Source organism: Fukomys damarensis, unplaced genomic scaffold (genome assembly GCF_012274545.1).
Source record: "Fukomys damarensis isolate Sample0158 unplaced genomic scaffold, DMR_v1.0_HiC HiC_scaffold_19, whole genome shotgun sequence".
Classification (NCBI taxonomy): Eukaryota; Metazoa; Chordata; class Mammalia; order Rodentia; family Bathyergidae; genus Fukomys; species Fukomys damarensis.
Genome location: NW_022900931.1, coordinates 30,284,059 through 30,303,989, shown reverse-complemented (window position 1 = coordinate 30,303,989; position 19,931 = coordinate 30,284,059). Strand labels below are relative to the sequence as shown.

Here is a 19,931-nt window from a genome sequence, read left to right as displayed (position 1 = left end):
GGCCTTGTTTCAACATCCCCCAGCCAAGGGCTAAGATTTGGGTGCCCGTGTCATTAGCTATTGTTTGATAATAAAGAATGGGTGGCTTTTATCCCTGGTTCCAGGAGGCCGATACTGAACCCTTGGAATATCCCAGGCAACAGGAGGGTTTTAGAAAATGACCGAGGCTGGAAGCTTGTCTCCAGGGAGGCCTGATGGGAAGCTGGGTGGGCTTGCAGCCTCATGTTAACTGCCTGACTTCCCAACCCTCGAGCCGGGAAGGGGTCCAGAGGTCAGTTGTATCACATGGCCAGGGATCCACTCCCTCACAGGTATACATCCCACCCAACACAGTGCTTCATGGCAGTGGCTGCATCAGTGTCCCAGGACAGTGAGGGCCAGGATTCCTCCACAGGAGGAGGGCAAGGAGCTCCGCGCTGAGGACCCTCCCAGGCCTTGCCTGTACCTCTTCATTCACAGGTCTTGATGCATAGTCTTTATAACAAACCGTGAGCATGGTAAATAGGACCCTCTCCTGAGTTCTGTGAATTATTCCAGTGAGCAATTATTGAACGCAAGGGGTCAGGGAGCCTGCGAGTCTGCAGCCAGTTGGCTAGAGGTGAGGGTGGTCTGGGGAGCCCTGACCTCGGAGCCGGCGGTAGAAGTGACTGCCATGGGGCCTGTGCTCCTGCACCTGCGGCCTCTGAGCCTCCCTCCCACCACTCACACAGCAGGTGACTCTAGACTGCCCTGTGCCTTCCACGGCTAGGCAGGGAGGCCCTTGTGCAGCTCAGTGCTTGAAGGCAGAGGTGTCTGGGTGGCCGGTGAACCCCAAGGTTGACTCAATTTTAGGAATTCAAACAATTACCCCAAGAATAATTTCCTGGGTGTCATGTGGCCCATATACTTATATCAGTGAAAAATGGTTCAGAAAAATGGTTCAGCTCTCTCTTGTGTCACAAATTGCGGAAACATACATTTCTTACTTTGCTAGCTATTTGCTGATTTTTTTCATCCACTTGATAGTGCGTAGTCAAGCTTCTGATGACAGCTGCACCATATGTATGCCTGTGTGCATGCATGCATCATGAACGTGTGTTTAAGCATGTGTGTGTTATATGATGTCCATATGAATGTGTGAAAGTGCATGAGTGTAACACGCATGTGGGTGTGTCTGAATACACTGCGTGAGTGTATTATGTGCACAGGCATATTGTGTGTGGTAGTGTGTGCTCCTATGAGTGAGCATGTGTGTGCAGGTGAAGTGTACTGTGTGCATGTGTACAGCAGTGTGTGTAAGTGTGACTATAGGAGCATATGTGTTAATACGTGTGAGTGACGTGCAGAGATATGCATGAGTGTGAGTGTGCATTTGTGTGTTGGCAGACCCACCTCCTCCGGAGGCATTTCCAGGCCTTCCCCGGGTCTCTGTGATTTCACTCATCTCCACACGGGTGAACGGCCTGCACTCTGACTCTGTCACACACAGAGTAACGTGAAATGGAGTATGGAGGTACTCCGCAGGTTATTACAACTCCAAAAGACCTTTACGTCCAATGCACAGATGTTAGTCTGCTGATACTGCTCTTGCTGTGTTACACATCAGGCCCCAGTGGGCACAGGCCCACGAAGGGCACAGTAACACCAACATAGGGCCCGCGTTACTGCAGCACGGTGCCCAGAGGTCTGTCAACAACATACACCTGAGAGTCACTACCCTGACCCATCAACGTCCTCACAGGATCCCAGTGAGATTTCAAAACCTCCGCCCCCAAAGAGAAACCTTTAGTCACCAGGTTCCTGGCATTCCAGCAGGCCTGGCTTCACACGTTCTTGAGGGACAGGCTCTGTCCCATGTCCCTAAGTGTGTGTCCCACTGTGCACTACAGAATCTGGCCGGCAGGTACCTCAGTGAGAGCCGCTCCCCTTCCTGGGACCCACGGTTCATGCTTGAGAAGGACAGTGCCTGTCTTCCCTCTGACTGCCCCACCGGTCACGGCCAGCACACCAGTTGTACACAGCTGTGCTGCAGCTCCCTTTAGTGTAAAGCATCACGGATTTGGCGTCCAGGAGACACCGTGATGTCAGCATCACAACCATCTCTTCCCACTCGAGCCTCAGAATGACAAGAGGTCAGCACGCTCTGACATACCTGCAGCACAGACCTCAACTGTGCACATCATCTGGACTTCGCATCAATAACGCCTGCGAGGGTCACGCCTGCACCCATGACCTTGCTGTTTCCCACAGCACTGGGAGGATGACAGTGACGGCCAGGATTCAGGAAGAGACTGGGGAGGAAGGCTGGGCAGCCGAGATGCCTGCGAAGGGACGTCAGCCCTCACCTGTAGAGTGGGCATGCACTGAACTCCACAACCATGCACACGAGCACGACCAGAAGCAGGGGCGCCTCGGAGCCCTGCCTGCAGAAGGACTGCCCAGTGCCCAGCCCCAGCCTCGGCTGCCTGCCAGGCACGGGGTCCTGAGCTCTTCTCGCACTCACGTCATTCCAATCACGAGCCTAAGAGGCCGAAGTCAGCAGGACCGGAACGGCACTGCTCCACGGAGAAGATGCCGAAGCTGAAAGGCGAGGGGGCTGGTCCAGGCCCCACAGCTGCTGAGCAGGGGAGTCCAGCTCTGAAGCCAGGCCCCCAAGCCCACGCTTGGCACACTGGAGCCCATTCGCGCTCCAGAGCTCAGCTGTCTAGTTTCGAATTGGTTCTCTACCCCTTCATCAGCTGTGCAACCCTGCTAAGTTACTTAGCCCCTCTGTGCTCCAGTGGCCCCGTGTGAAAAACGGGGACACTGACAGTGTCCACCTGCTCATCCTGGGGTGACTGGATGACTCAGCACACAGGAAGCCCAGGAGCAGAGTATGGCAGAAATCGTGGCTCAGTCCGGCAACGTGCTGCTTCTCACTAAGCCCTCTCACTTCGTGTACCATCACAGCTCACCTCGCACTGAACACTTCAGCTGTGTTTGCTCACACGAAACAGGGGACACTCAAGGTCCCATCATCTGCTCTGTCTAAAGAGTGCTTTCTAAATCCACAGCTGTCTGCGGCTGCTCCGGGACAAGCGAGGGCCCAGGTGTAGATCTGGGACTCTTCCATTTGCACGGTCAGCTGAAGGGTTTTGCAGCTGAAAGACACCCGAGGGCCGCAGGGCTGCAGCAGGGCCCGGAGCTGCTCTTGTTCATTACTCTTGTCCAGTTCCCCGCATCTATAAAGTTCAGAGTGGCCACGAGAACCACAGAGCGGAGAGCAGGCAGTTTCGGGCAAAACACCCTGCACCTCTGATGTTCCGTCTTCTGTAAGCAGGACCTCAAATTTCTGAGCCCAACACAGGGATTCAAACCCAGAGCTGTTGGCAGCTTTTGCCAGAGACGTGTCACAAAGTCTCACTTCGGGGGTGATGTGGGTGTGCAACGTAGGACAGTGAGGGCGTGAGTGTGGGTGAACCGCCGGGAAGGCGTCGGGTGTAAAGGTCCACCCGGGGTCCCCGCGAGTGGGGCGGGGTCCCTCAATCCCTTACTGGGCATGCGCGGGAGATAAGGCCGGGCACAGGGAACGTGAGAGGACTGCACTGGGGGCCGGATGGATGGCACAGGTGTGAGGAGAAGATGCAGAGGGGCTGACGAGGGGCGAGGGTGGGAACCCGACTGCCTCGCGGAGGGGCTGGGGCCGGACTGGGGCTCTGGCGAGATTTGGAAATCTTGCTGTGAGCTCTGAGTGCAGCGAGTGAGGACCTCCGCAGCAGGCTTCCTCCCTTCCTGCCCCGGGTGCCAGCAAGTGTACATCCGCTGGGCCACCTGGGCCTCCCTGCAAGGATGGACTGGGTTCCGGGAAGCGTCTCGTCATTCCCACTTTAGCGAGCGGCAGTGTGTTGGCTTCACTGTCATCTCCACCCACCTGCTCGTCCCGGTGGACCGGTCCTCCTGAGGTCCCTGACACAGTGACCTCACAGTGCTGCCTTCCAGGGTGTGTGGGCGCGGGGCTTGAAAGGGACCACAGAGAGGATTCAGCAGTAAAACAGGACACAAGGGCAAAACCACGGAAAGCAAATTTCCAGTGTCCTCATGACCCAGATGGGCTGGCCCAGCCATTCCTCTCCTTTCCTCCTCCCTGCACTTCTATCTTGATCCACAGGAAGTCATCATTTTTCGTGAGATGAAGTTGGCCAAATATTGGCATTTTCTAATGGCTCCAACAAATGCATTTCAAAAGGCATCAAAATTTGCATCGAGGGGGAAATGGGGTGTGGAAATGGGAATGTGTGTGGAAGGAGAGGGTGGGGGAGGGGAGCAAAGGGTGTTGCTAAGCAGCCAGCAGCCTGGCCCTTCTGCCAGGAGCTGGAGACCGGGTGCAGGGAGGACCCCTTCCTCTGTGACCTGGCCTGGCTGAGCAGCCTGGCTCTGGAGCTGTGTGGGGTCCCCAGGCTGGCATCCGTCTGCTGTGTCCAGACACAGCCCGCTCCAGCCCCCAGGGAGGCAGGGATTCACCTTTATTTTCAGCAGCCCAGAGGCTCCCCTGCTCCACAGAGAAGGTAGTGGCCTCCTTGCCTCTGCCTTGGGGAGAGGCCTCACCTGTGCCCCTAACCCACGGGTAAGATTTATGAACTGTTTCTTACTGCTGCACACCACTAAATGGACTTCTGAGTCCCCCAAGTCGCCATCACACAATGTCTGTTCTATATCTGAACATTTATGTGCTTCACCGTGTGCCTTTAAAATACTATATCAGCGGCCACCCCCGGGGCCTGCAAGGACATCTGTTTTGCTCATTTGGTGGTGTGCCCAGGCCTGCAGGAGGCGTCTAATAAATGGTGATGGTGATTGTGCTGACGTTTGAGGTTAGCCCTGCAAGGAGCTGCCCGACTCTGCTCTGGCTCTCATCTGAGGAGGTGGCCTGGTGGCCTGGGAGGGGAGGATAGAAGGTTTCTCCTAGCACCAAGGCCCTGTTTGCTCCGAGCCTCTGTGCACAGCTTCCTGGCCCTTGGCTGAGATGGGAACTCCTGTGAACTGCGCAGACAGCAGCAGATGGTAGACGTGGTGTGCATGGCTTGCCTCACTGACAGCCAGCCAGCAAATCAGGACACATCCCCTGCCCACCCTGCTCCGCTGAGAGGACGGGGAATTAACTCTTTTTTTCTTGGATACATGTGCTCTAGGGGAATTCCTGGTTTCCTTGGTAGCAAGTAATCCTTTGCATTTTTACAGAAGACTACTGGGGACCACAGAAGTGGCTAGGCTAGGGTAGGTGTATGATGGGGTGTGCAGACACCCCAAGTCTGCTCATTTATTTGATATTGCACTGTTACAGCTCTAGTTACTTGAAAATTTGCATAGGGCTTTTGTGTATCCCACAGAAGGCTGGGGTATCGACTGTGCTCTCTGCTCCTGGATCCTCAGCCTTATTAACTTACTCCACCTTTCAGATGAGCTGACACCAGCGTCACTGCCAGGCGGGTGAAAGTGCCAGGCAGGCAACAGTTACTCCTTGCACTGCCCTCTGCGGTCCTTCCACGTCTGATCGCCTGGGGCTGACCAGATGTGAAAGTCCTCGTGTTATCTGTTTAAATCTCTACCAGACAGATGAGGAACTGAGTTCAAAGAAACCAAATGATGGGGGAACCATGTTCAGCTGTAGATCGGAGATAAGGTTCAGAGTCTGCACGGCCTTCATTAGGCTGCAGGGAGGGGCCAGTGTGGCAGCCACATTAGTAGCGAACCATGTGGTGGCTCAGGTTTTGTCACACACAGCTGTCAGGGCAGTGACACGGGGACACCATACCACAAGCCCGATGTCCAAGCCAGACATTCCACTCAACTACCCGCTGACCTGCAGCAAGTGACTTAGCCTTTCTGAGTTTGTTTGCTTACCCAAGAGGGAGTCAACTTTACGCAGTTACTATGAGGAGTAAACCAGACCCACTCCACATAAACTTTAAAAAGAACTGTGCCTATGATTACACCAGACATCCAGTATGAAATCTAGGAATCCAACTGTGTTCGTAATTTTTCTCCTGCTTAGACAATTTCTCTATCAGAAATAGAATGTGAGCCACAAAGTAAGCCCAATATAGAATTTTAACTTTTAATAGCCATATTGAAAAGGGAAAAGAGATGAAGTTCATTTAATTATACATTTTCTTGAACTTCATGTGTCCAAACATTACCATTTCAACATGGGATCAACAGAAGATCCATTAATAAGCAATTCTACTTTCGAAAAATGAAGTCTCTAACATCCAGTGTGTTTTACACTTATAACACATCTCCATCTGCACTGGCCGCATCTGGCCCTCTGCCCCACTAGACTTCCTGTGCTTCCTTCTGAGCCTGTGACTCTCAAGATGAGGAACACTGCGCAGGGCCAGCAATGATGGAACTATCACCTCGAATTCTGAGGGCACTGGCTAGCAAGTCTGCCCTGCTTTTCAGAATCATGCAGGCCTTCTGTTCCTCTATTTTACCAGAACTGGGCATTTCCACCAGTGACCCCTGGGAGATGGGGGGAGACACAGTCACCCCAGTCAGGGGAGGACCCAGCACAGCTCACACCACGCGACAGTCCTCTACACAAACAACAGGGGCGCCAGGCTGCCGGAGACAGAGAGGAAAGCTGCTCATCAAGGGGAACAAGTTCTGCGGGGGATCATAACACTGCCCCGTTATGATGTGAGGGAAAAGCAGTAAGGCGGGCATCTGTCGCTGTCAGACGGGACAGGTGTCCTCTGGGACCACACGCTCCCTGCAAGCTGGCTCGGTCCTCCCATGCTAGTGGGAATCTACTCTGCTTTGGAGAAGCCCAGAGAGGAGCCCATCGACAGTTTCCACGGTTGCATCTACCACTTCTCACGGAGCAGAAACTCTCCTCAGTCTTCCTGAACGGAGTGCTCGTGGTAGCTAAGGGACACCTCCCTTTCTTTACTTCACAATGCTCCTCCAAAGATGCCTTCAGACCAGAAAAATGAAGAAAATAATTTCAGATAAGAGGCTGAGGTTTGAGAAGTTGAGTTTAACACGCACCACCCCTCGGGGCCTCTCTCATCCTGCATTTCTAGCCCTGGAAGAGCTGGGACAGCAGAGGGAAGGACTGCCGCGGGCTGGCTCAAGGACCGGCTTTCAGACCGGCACACACCCTCCTCTGCTGCTGACTGTCCGTCCTCTTCCCTGCTGACCTGAAGGGGACCGGAAGGCCTTGGGAGCTGCGTGGGAGAGACACGGTTGTCAGGAAATATTTCCTGGGACTACACTGGCGACCTTCTGCCCTACTCCAAGTGCGGGATGTGCAATTAACTGGGGATCTGGAAGCACAGATTTCTCGCAGTCATCTCAAGAGTGCTTGATGCAATCAGCACCGGATGGATGCGAGCAACGCGGCCATTGTTCTCTAACTCGGACGGGGAAGTGCACTTGTGCAGCGACCCGCACAGCGTCGGGTCCGAAGCCGAGGAGAGTGTGGGGAGATGAAGACGACGAAGACCAAATCACTCTTGCTGGGACCAGGCGGGACCATAGCCTGTCGGGCGCTAAGGGCTCTCTGTTCCTAGCGGGAGGCAAACAGCAAGAGAAGGCGAGGCAATGGGTGTTGCGCGGCCTCCGCGGCCTGGGCGGGAGGCGAGGGCTCCGAGATCGGGCATGCGCAGAAGGGAGCAGGGGAGGCTGCCCGGTGACTGTCTCCGGGGCTGTGCAGTCCAGCTCTGCAAATGGATTCTCTACGAGGAGAAACGAGGCACGGAAGAGGCGAAGGGCCAGCCTCAGGCTCGCCCCGCGGCACACTTGGGGCAGTCAGCTTTACACCACGGCCTGACACTATCTGCGTGCTTATCGGGGTCCCAGGCCGCTCGGACGGGAAGTGGAGAGTTCACTAGGAAGATCATGGGCAACTCGGACATATCTCCAGGCAGTGGCCGATCCCAGTCTGTTTACGCAGAGAACTCTGCTGCTGCAGGGGCTCGGGCTCCTGAGATCTGAGGTGCAGCCCAAGAGGCTCCCAGCCTACGGCCAGTGGCCATGCAACACACGCACCTCTACCGTCTTAGGCCTGCAGTGCGCGCCATGTCTAGACCATCTGCTGCCCGCAGGAGCAGTTCGCTCCCTGGAGACCCAGGCCAGGGGAGCACAGCTGCCTTCTCCACCCTGCCCAGCTGGCAAAAGGGTCTAGCCAAGGTCTCACAGGGTCGCGCACACAAACATCCTGAAATCGCTTTTATTCTGCAACAGAATATTATCCTGGACGAGAGAACTTTGTAGAAGAGAAAACAACTCATACATTTAGGCTGGCTTTTGTTTCCTATTTTAATCTTATTTTTTTATTTTTAAATTTTGCTGAAGCCCACCTGCAGTGGAGTTTGGGATCATTCCCTGGGGGTGGGGATGCACATGGGGGTGTATATATGAAAAAATACAAATAGATTTTGTAAAAATAAATTAAATCCCCTGCTAAGCAATTTGTACGGCGACAAGAAATCCTTTTAAAGATCCAACATGGAGGCATTTTAGGGCCCTCACACTCTCTTGGTGTTTATTTAGTGCCATCACGTGACGGAGACACAGACCCAGCTCTCCCAGCCTCAGGGTCCAGGGAATGGAGCTGAGGAAGCAGGATAGACAAGAGGTGGACTGCAGACAGAGGAGCACCAGCGGGGACCTGTGACCGCCCCCCACCCCGGGGTTCACAGGCAGCACCCTGGAGAGTGTGGCAGTATGGGGCTCCCAGGCCAGGGGACGGGCATGGGAGGGACAGAGGCCTAGGAAGAGGAAAAAACGTAGAAGCAGGTCTGTTAGGGGGGTGCGAAGAGCAGGAGTTTCTCCCACTTGACCTAATTCAACGCATTCTTGACTCTGCAGGGTTGAGGATGGCGGCTCTCAAACTGTGCACATCGGTGCTCCTGTGACGCAGTCCGTTTTAGCTCCCCCCTCAGATTTTCCCAAGGCCTCTCACCACTATGTGGTAACGAAACTCGATTTAAGGTCTCAGTTCCTGCTGCAGGAGGTAGCTTCGTTCTAAGCCCCCACACTTTGATTTCAGAAGAGCACATAAAACACAGTGGGAAGACGACTCATCTGTAAACTCTTCACACCGATTCTTAACCATTTAAAGCTTTAGACGCTCGGTGGTGAAAATCTCTAACTGAAAAGATCTTGCTGGACTTTGCAGCTTTCCTCCACTGCCTCACTAGCCCAAATCCAAACCACAGGTCTGACTTCTCACGGGAGTGCAGGCCACAGAATCTGGCCAAATAAGGACAGACTCTAACACACGGGAAGATGCTCTATGTAAGGCTAGGCACAGCATTTACTTGTAATAGTGGAAAGATTACTTTTTAAAATACTTAAATGTACTTAAGTATGAGTGAATAATTAGATAATAATAGTATATCTGTTTCTGGAATTTCTGCAGCTCTTAACAAAGATGATGATTTATGGTCACTTGGAAAATGCTAGTGGAAGACAACGTTAAGTGGAAAAATAAAATGTGAAGAATTATATGTACATTATGATTACGACCATGCAGGAAATTTAAATATGAAAAGAAATTCACCAAAATGAGAAGAGTGGTTGAATTAGTGTGGTGTGATTATGAATCTTTCCATTTTCTCTCATGTCTTTAAACTTGAATCCTAGTAAAAGTATCAATTCTCAAAGTTAGCAGTTTGAACATTTAAAAATGTAAGCAGCACATACAAGTAAAAGAGAACAGGGTCTGCAGGGCTTTCCCCTGGCAATGTGTCACCTCCCAGAGTATACACAGCCAGCAGCCAGCCCTCAGGAAACTTAGGGTAGTATTTCCATGGCAGAAGGCACAGGGGATGAGTCAGTGCCCTAAGAGTCCAAGAGAGCGGCACGGGAGGACATCAGCCAGTGGCACTGCAGCGGTCCATTTAGAGACATCGCCACTCCTTGGGCTCTGGGTAAAATGCGGTCCTCGCCAGGGCAAGGCAGGCACACCAGGGCCTACAATTCTAACGACTTCCTGGACTTTTCCGACCCCAGTGTGTTCTTAGTTTGGGAAGAAATCAATTGAGTTCCTGTGTTTCTGCTTCTCCAGATGCTCAGGAGGCGGCACTGTACAGCAGTGGGATGGGGAAGAAGGACCATGCAGACCTTCAAAGGAATACAGAGCAGAGTCTTGCTCTTGCCTGACAACTATGAAGGCTCAACTTGAAAAGAATGAACTGTTTTCTGTCCCCTCTGTATAAGGGATACTCAATCAGTTTTAGTTATAGCAAGAGTTACCGTTCAGGTTACATTGAGACAAACTCATTTCAAGGAGAAAGAACAGCTAGTGGCAGTTGTGGAGTTTCCTTTCTAGAGATTTGTAAGGACAGGTCAGACACACGTCTGTCCGAGAACACCTCAAGCATGGTGCATCCAGAAATGGAGTGAACAAAAATAGCGCATCCACAAAGCAGTCTGGCATGTTGCAGCCATTCTCCCACAGATTTTAACAGATGGAGATTTAAACACAGTTGACAGCTCCTCCCGCCACCCCCAACAAACCACCCTCTGAAGCCCATCAGCCTCAGAGCGAACTCAGAGAGCTGACTGGAATGGCTTTACCTGTACTAGGAGTTCCAGCTTCCTGTCATCAAGAAGATGGACTTGACATCGACGGCCCTCCGTCATCTACGAGGAAGAGAAATGGTGGTCACTGAGAGTCCAGAGGTCGAAGGGTCAGAGCGGCCCAGGCCCAGCTCCACAGGCATATTCCCTGGGCGCAGCTTACCGAGGGGCTAGTGCCACACCGTGCCAGGGAGTGGCAGGACTGCTTCATTCAGGCATCCAAGAACATTTACTGAGCATTTTCTATGAATCAGGCACTATTCTGGAAGCTGCATGAGGTGTGCATATAATTTAATTTCAATGAAGAAGGCTTTGTCACTGGCATCTGAAATCCCTGCAAATGTCGTAATGGCTCTCATGAGCTGGCTCACGTGGCTCCTTCCAGCCCAGTATCTCACAGGACCTGACAGCTCCCAGGAAAGACAGCTTTCCCATAACCAGCCTTCCCAAGCAGATCAAAAGAAAGGGCGTGCTGCCAGGGATTTAGCTCAGTGGTGCTGTCACCTGACTCACAATTGCAAGGTCCCAAGTTTGATCCCTGATACAAAAAATAAAAACAACAACAACAAAAACCTACAAAAGAAACGGCGCACATGTGTGGATCCTGGCCTCAGCTCACTGTAGGGACAACGGAGTGTTCCCCATGAGCACTTCCTCCAAGAAACATGGCTCTCCTCTTATCCAACTGGAAATATTCTGGCCACCTGCATGTTCCAAACTGTCATAGACCCTACAAGAAAATCCCCTTAATTCCTGCTTCGAAGCAAGTATCCCATCATGCGCCCATGGAGACAGAGTCCCCTAGTTTTAAGGCCTAAATCAGGCAGCACGTGTAGCTCGGACAGGCCAAATCTCAAACATCTCTGAATTCTGAGTTACAATACTGACTCAGCACTTTCCAGCTCTGAAAAATACCAAGAAAAGTTTGACCAACTCGTAAGTATTCCATCAAAGATTAAAATAGATTGTAACTGAGCAGAACTTCAGCCCAAAGGCTTGCTATTTGCACATACAAGTCAGAGAAGGAGTCCTAAAAGAATCTGTCACATAGTAGGCATTCTGAATGACTTAATTTAAAAAATCCATCAGCCTCATTCCACTGTTAAGGTCAATGCAGCCACCACATTTTTAAATTAGACCAAAATCTGTGCTGCCACACCACATATATAAATGACTCCTTCATCCAAACAGAAAAGTACACCAAAATGTTAGATTTGAATTTCAACAGGGCAGTTAATAGTCACTGTACAGGTACAGGACTTGGGATACAGTTTTTGAGCGGTAGCAATTCACTTCTCCTTAGGAAGGTCGATGGAGTGAAGTTCTAGGGAGGGGAGTTGGGCAACCACCCAGCAGATTATCTTGAAATTGTTTGAAAAACAATTACAATTTTGAGACAATTCCCAGCAGAATAGAGCTGGGAAGAGTTTTCCGTAAGAAATCCTGCTTGTGCTTTGCACATTTCAGACAGTTTTGAGCTGCCTTCCACTGCAGAATATCAAGGGTATGCACACGCTTGCAAGTCACTTACTCAGATTCTAACAAATTTTGTGAAAACAACTTGGTCTCTGAAAGACATTACTACAGCGAATAAAGTTTGAATCACAGTAATAAAAAAAGAGCTAGTTCATCACTTTCTCAAAATATTCCAGGGCACATAAAGTTCAGAATTAAACATCTACCCTGAACATGTTGAATTTCATCTGGAAAACACAATTTCATCAAGTTAAATAATCGCACTTCATCTGCTCTGCAATTCAAGGAGTAGCTATGCATGGAGATGTTAGTGTCTACTCCTGGGGGATTTGCAAGCAGGCCTCATATTTTAAATAGCCCTGCAAAAAGCCGGCACGGAGAAGTCTGACCTGAAACACATGTCTGAATCGTGCTCGTGGAGGTACAACTCTATGCGACTGCAGTGCTGCCGCATTTCTCAAAGGGACACCTGTCTGTGTCCCATTCTCCAGCAAGCCTGGAGCGCCCTGTTTTCACCATGGGTTCACCAAAGGGTCACCCTTGTGGGTGTACCGAGAGAGCAGACATCTGTAGCTTTGTTTGGTTTGCCAGGCACACTGAAATTTCCTTCTGAATACTAACAATCATAAAATAATACTGCTCTCCTTTGTTTTTCATTTCAGCTGCTCGGGCACAAGTGGAGCCTTGGCATCACCCTCAAAGGAAATCCTTTGGAGAACAAGGATTCACATGGGCACAGCTGGCATTTATTCGAACCACAAACTGTCTTGCTGCAATGCACTTCCATCCCAAGCCCAGGCCTGCCAAGTGCTCCGTGACTGGAGGGATGTGTGGAAAAGTGTTATTCTGGAAGCGACGTGTCCACACTAATTCGCCCAACTTTGCTGTTAGGATGCACTCTGAATCACGAGGGCTGTGTGCACACAGGAACTGGGGCAGTGGTTTACGGGGGGGGCTCTTTCCCACCCTCCCCCATCCAAATAATATTCAACAACTTGTTCCCCTTTTTTCAATTAAAAGAGAGTAAAAAAGGAACAAAAAGAAACTGTATCTAGAAAGATAAGAGACCCTGTCTGAGGTCAGCCGCAGGAAACAGAGCCTGACAGGATGCTCACTCAGCAAATGTGATTAGCTGGACTTCTATTTTTAAACACATGAAAGCAAGCTTATTAATTTACAAATGAGAATTAGAGCTGTCGCCTGGCCAGATGACTCTAGATTGAAGGCCTACCGCACGCGCTCCCTGTAGAGAAGCCAAGCGTGACCAGAAGTGGTTGGGAGACCGGACCGGGCGGGCGCGTCTAAACTCAGGGACAGAGCCGCCACAGGATGGCAACCTGGAATCATGCTCCTTTTCACAGGACTGTAAGGCAGCCACAGATCCTGGGCCCAGTGAAAAACTTGTGCGGTTTAAAATAAAGACTAAAAAATAACCAATCGACACAAGTCCTCATTATTTTGCTCAGGGTCCTGGTCACATGCCTGCCGTCTCTTAGCCAAGTTACTGCACGCTGCTCTTCAGCACCCATGCAGAGCAAGTCACCAAGTCCCAGCTCGCGTTCATTTCTGATACAACACATCTACTTTATCTTTTCACGTAAATTTATTGATCTATTATGTATGTAGGCATTTGCAGTACTGAACTGGACCTAGGGCCTTGAAATGGAGCTACAGCTCCACCCCTCTTTTATTTTTTTCACTTTGTGATGGGGTCTTTGCCAAGTCACTAGGGTGCCTGGGCTGGGCTCGAACTTTTGATCTCCTGTCCCAGACTCCCAGGGTCCTCTGGTTGCAGGTGTGTGCAACCACACCTGGTTTGACACAATGACTAAGAAATACTAAAGTTTCATGTGCACTGAGAAAGAAAGAACAACCTCAAGGTATGTTTTATGTAGGAAAACCAGCAGCACTCCAGAGGACTGAGATGCTGGGCCCGAACACCTGAACATCAAGCAGAACCCAGAGCTCAGCAGCATCGAGCCAAGGCCTGACACACAGTCTCGCAGCAAGTCCCATTCCCCAGGTCCTGAGGGCCAGCCCAGGGTGCCAGATGCACTACAACAGCACCTCACATCTGTTCTTTGACCCTGCCAGTCTGCGGCTCAGGAAATTCCAAGGCTATGACTACAACTTCCCAGCATGAGCACTGCTGGAGCTCCTGATGGCTGGGCCACCTCGAAGTGTCACATCATCTCTCCTCTTCAGAAGGCCAAGGACTGATCTAGGTATGCAAAAGTTGTAAGACCGCAACTCGAAATAATCAGAAAGCGGCTTACAGCCAGGAGATAACGAGTGAGCGTGACAAACACCAATGTCCACAGGGACAAAGGCTTGGACAGGGATGACTTCAGGCAACCGAGGCTGGTGACGCTCCGTCCACCGGCTGCCCACTCCTGACTGGATTCACGGAGTAAGAGACACTACAGCAAGCACACCAGGGTCTTCTCTGCTCAGAAGCCTCAAAATGGTGAAGCCAGTGCTCATTTTCACCATTTATCCCAGCTTACTCTTCACAGTGCTCTCATAATCAAACTGATGACTGTAGAGGGGAAGACTCCGGAAGTCTCCTCCTTCCGGAGATTGACTTTGTCCCCAGCCACTCTGTGACCCCAGGCAGTTTATCCTCCTCTGCCCTGCTCAGGACTGTGCTTAGAGGAACAGCACACACAGGCTGCCCTGAGGCCCTGGGTTGCTGAATGCAGCCCTGGTTTACAAAACCCTGATGAAATTCTTAAGGAGCAGCTCTGTTAGAAGCACATTAACACCATGAGGCCATCATACGCAAGCTGGACCTGCAGTCCACTCGTCAGTGCTACCTTCTGTGTGCCCCGCGTGAGATGGGGCTGTCAGTGGGGTCACTGCTGTACCACGGGGTCTCTGGCAAACACACTTGCTGATGCTGATGCTGCCTGGGCCTCTGAATTTCCTGAGCTAAAGGAAAGTGGTTCTCCGTGAGGGTGCAGAGAGGTGCTGAGGGGTCACCTGGGGATGGGGATAGCATGGGGCTCCCCTGTCTGATGTGGGGGACAATTTCAGGACCCTGTATCACTGCTGTGAGGACCTAGCATGGTTCAGGCCAGTCCTGTAGGAACACGTTTAACCACCCTCACCTCACACTGCGGCTGGGCATCGGGCACGAAGTCTACAAGACAAGATGGTAGAACGAAGCCTGCCAAGGCCTTGGGAACTCCCGAGCAGCAATGAGCAGCCCTTGCCTGATCTCAGCTGTGGGATCTGGGAAGGGAGGAGGGAAGGCCACACTCTCCACCTTCCGTCCAGCTTCACACTAGAGGACAGCTGAGGGGCGGAGGCCGGCGGTGCAGCTCAGCTTAGGCAGGGGGATTCAGGCCAGAGCAGACCGTTGCCCTCCCTCTGTCTGACCAGCCGGGAGGACAAGGACACCCGGATGTCCAGAGGCACAGGCCTCTAGGCTGCTGGCCGCCACCACACTGGGCCGCTGTTTGGACCATTGAGACACCTGCAGGTCACTCACTGGCTCGTCCCACAGGTCTGCCACCGCTGAGTACCCACTGCCAGCAGCATTTCCTCCATCCCCGTTTGGAGCTCTCACCACCGTCGGGCAGGGGCTGGGAGGAAACAGCTAATCCTGGGCTGCAGGAAACACGATGGAAAGCGTAGCCTCCTGAGAGGATCTGCGGGAGCCTGGGGACAGTGGTCCCTGGAGGGGTTGCTGACGCTGACAGGGCTGGAAGCCACCTCCTTCCTGTTGTGTGCCTGTGGCTCACACATGTGAGAGCAGGGTCCGAACAGTGAGGAGAGTCCTCGGAGCTGGCCTCCCTGTAAGACTTGAATAGGCTAAAGTGACTCCATGCTAATAGGCCAGACTGTGCTTCTTCATATGCTAATTGCTACCTTGGTTAACAGCCCGCCCAGGGGCAAATGGTTTGACAAAAGGTGACCCTAGAACATTTCCTGCATAAGATAAGCAATGTGTTTGCAGTCTTGTTCTGTGAATTCCCTGACTCTTTGTTTAGAAAAACCTTATAAAAAGTACCTCAGCCCCTGAGCAGTTGCCTCTCTGAGCCACCTGGCTCCGGGAGTGCCGTCTGGCCAGACTAATAAAGGTCTCTTTTACCATCTAGCCTGGTGTGTTCCTTCCTGGGTTTCTCGGTTCTCTGTCGTGTTCCCGGAGCCTCGCTGGGTGTTAGGGCCCAGCATCGTGGAGGCCTTTCGGCTGTTCACGCTCCGTGGAGTGGAAGTGAGACTTTAGGTCTTACATTTGGGAGGCCCCAGCGAGATACCCAGGCGGGAACTGTAAATCCGGCCGAGAGTCTCTTTTGCTGGATCCAGCAGGAGATTCTCAGACACAGACCTTTGAAAGCCTCCGGAGGTAAGCTTTGTGCTGGCGGTTGCAACTGTCTTGTTTGTCAGGATCGAGGTGGCTGACGAGCCGGGAAACCTCCCCTGACCCCGGCCCTGACGAGGACTCCGGGTAGTAGAATCAAAGCTTTTCTTTTTGTGTGGCGCCTGTCTGTCTTGTCAGTGTCTCATCTGTTGAGTGTTAAACTAAATTTGTTCCTAGGGACAAGATGGGAGCATCCAGCTCCAAGACCACCCCAATGGATTGCTTTCTAACTAATTTTAAAATTGTTTTTTATCCCTGAGCAGAAGGATGATTACGGGATTAAATTCTCTCATGGAAAGCTTCGCTCCCTGTGTCAATCCGAGTCCCACCTGAGCAAGCGACTGTCTGCCTCCTTGGAAGGGAAAAGGTGCGTGCCCCCAGGATTTCCTGGGTTCCCTTTCTAGGACGCAGAGGCCGGCTCGTCAATAGTTGAACAGAAAGAAGGAAAATGAATAAAATCATCTGTCTGAATGGTGAGATCCCCTGGGTTGCTCCCTAGTTTGTCTTTGGAAGGGGACCCAGGGAGGGAATGTATTAACTTCTTAGGTGACTGTGTGTGAAAGAGAATTGGTTAGGAGAGTGAATGGGAAGAGCTGGGTAGCTTCCCTTGTACATCAAAAGGAAGGGAGGAGGGCTTATGCTTAAAGAGCCCTCCAGGCAAATAAACAAGGCTGTTTTCTGAAACAGAACCCTGGCACCCCACCCTTTGTCTTGCATTGCATCAGGGGACAAGGGAATATCTAATAGTTATGGGAAATGCTGATGCCAAACCAACTGTTCTGAAGTGCATAATTAAAAATTTTGATACAGATTTTGTGGGGGACTATAAGATAAAACTGCAACCAAAGATGCTTAAAAACTTTGTGAGTTATCATGGTCTCAGCTAAGCCAGACTTGGCCCCAAAGGAAAAAAAAAAAAAAACTCTAGACAAAAGAAAAGTTATCTGCCTTTGTTTTACTTACCTGAGACTTTGATAATGTGGAGCCTCTTGTGCTCTAGGAGCTACTCAAGCTTTTCTGCTCTGTGGTAATCAGCTGCTAGTAAGAACTATTTAGTTTTGTTTGTAAAACACCTGCTTGCTAAATCTGCCATTTTCCTGTGGTAAACTTGTCTCTCAGAAAATGTGACATCGTTACAGGCAAATCCCAGTGTTTCCCCTTTGGAGGAGGTCGAGATGTCTCCCCTCCACTTGAGTTGCTAAGATAGAAGGTATGAAGGAGGTAAGGGTAGAACAAAGTTGTTTAACCTTACTGCACTGGAGGATGCAAATGGGAAAGCATGATGGGACTCAGAAAAAAGATGAAACAGGGCTTACACTCAGATTAACAGAACTAAAATGAGAAAATCTCTAATGGATTAAAATCAGGTAGGAAAATTCTGAAAGACAAAAATATAAGGAAAAAAAAACTGCAAGCCAGAGAAACTGCAATTGTGTTTTGGCAGACATCAAGAGATTTTTACAACAAAAATCAAGTTAGAAAATTTTAACTATTTGATAAATGTATCTTTGTTTCAATTAAAATTAAGTTTAATTGGTGTGCTTTAAACATTTATTGTGCATTGCAAATTTTTGAATTTCAATTATAGGGTTAACTTGGTCTTTTATACTTTGTTGATAAAAACTCAAGGTTAATACTGTTCTATAGATAGCCAGTCAAATTTTAAGATGTAACAATCTTGAAAAAAAAAAAGAACACTTTAAGATTTTAATAGCTGAAGTTTGCTATAGAAGGTTAATAGTAAATGAGACAGAAGAAGATAGTAGAAAAGCTATGGGTAAAAGAAATACACTTTTGATATGAAAAGATTTTGTATGTTTGTCTTGTTAGAAAGATATAAAGAAAGATATACAAGACCAGAAGGCTTAAGTATGTAGAGAAGGTATGTGGAAGTGATTTAACAAAATTATATATATTTGCTTGTTGGTTTCAAGTTTGTTACAGAAGGTTTACTTTTATAATAACAGAGCTTTCATTCCTTTTGATTCTAATTCTATGAGATCTGTTAATTGATCTACCAAAGTTTTGACTAGTGTTAACTAAAAGAGGTTAGGGCTGGAGATTTATTTAGCTCAATGGTGCTGCCACCTGCCTTATAATTCAATTGGTCAAAATACATTTGAGTGTATTATAGTTTCACAAATTGTCTTACAAGTTTGTGTCTGTACAATTGTTTGAAAGGTATTTGTCCAATTATACTAGATTGAAATGACAGCAAGGATACTAATAATTTGTTAATTCCTATAACCTGGTTTTATAAGTTAAAATTTTGTCAAGATAATTAGGTATAAACTCAGATCTAGATAAACTGTTAATAGTAAAAAAGACAGCTACTCAGAGAAAATTTATTCTGGTCTATTCACTAATGCCTTCTGAAAAGATATACCCCCAGTAAACATGGCCAAATATGTTGTTATAGAATGTTTACATTGGTTATCATCAAAGGGTTAAATTCTAGATATGCTATTGTGTTATGTTTATAGTGCCCAATTTTCAAAATAGGATTTCTGTAGAAAAAGTTATTAAGAGGTTCTATAAAAATGCTTTTGATACCTAATTAGATTAAAGGTTATGAAGTTTCATACATAAAATTATGATTATTGTTAATTTTTGGATGTACTAAATAGGATATTGAGAGAGTATTAATGCTGCTTCAAGAGGCAGGATATAAAGTTTGTGCTGCTTAGAGATAAAAGGACTTAAATTAAAACATAAAAAATTTTTGAGATAAAAGGTTTTTACAGGATCTAGATTCTCTATATGTATAAATCTTTAAAGGCCCCAGAAAGACAGTGATTATTATAGAGTAAAGAGCAAGAGTCAGCATTTAAACAGCTAAAACTAACTCTTTCTGCTGCCCCCCTGTATCAGGGATCCTAAATGTGATCCAGCCTTTTAGTTTGTACCTGACTAAAAGAAATCATACTGCTTTAGGGGTGCTCCTTGACGGAATAGGGCCATAGAATTAACCAGTGATATATTTATCTTAGAGTTTAGATCCAGCTGTGAAGAGATAGTTCCTTTGTTTATAAAGCCCTGGCAGCTGCAGTAATGGCTAATTGAGAAAGCTGACCAGATAACATTAGGAAAAAGTAAATTATTCAGTTTTCCCATGCCTTTTAGAACTATTGAATAACAGGACATTGATGGCTCTCAAATAATAGAGTCACATAATATCAGGCCCTCATCTGTGAAAATCCCCCCTTATATTTTGCTCCAGTTAAAAGCTTAAACCCTGCTACTTTTTTGCCCTCAGAACCTGGCCCCCTGACCACGACTACCTCAGGGTCACTGACGAATTGTTCTCTAGTCATCTAGATCTGCAGAAAAGACCCCCTGCCTGAGGTTGATTCCTTCCTGCTCAAGGATGGGAGCAACTTCATAGAAAACTGGGTACGCTATGCTGGCTATGCAGAGATGACTCAAGATGAAGTGGTCCAAGCAGGATCCCTCCCCACTGGATGGTCAGCTCAATGAGCAGAGCTATGGGCACTCATACAGGCTCTCCGATGGGCAAAAGGAAAGAGGGTAAATGTTTATA

The 19,931-nt window shown here is 49.3% G+C and overlaps 1 protein-coding gene across 1 annotated transcript in view; it reads right to left on the bottom strand.

Annotated features, from left to right (window-relative positions):
- Positions 1–19,931, bottom strand: part of Frmd4a (FERM domain containing 4A) — a 494,886-nt gene that overhangs the window by 135,768 nt on the left and 339,187 nt on the right. The window contains exon 3 of the mRNA XM_033765957.1: positions 10,546–10,611. Coding sequence (XP_033621848.1) covers positions 10,546–10,611 — 66 coding nt within the window. The remainder of the gene's footprint in view (positions 1–10,545; positions 10,612–19,931) is intronic.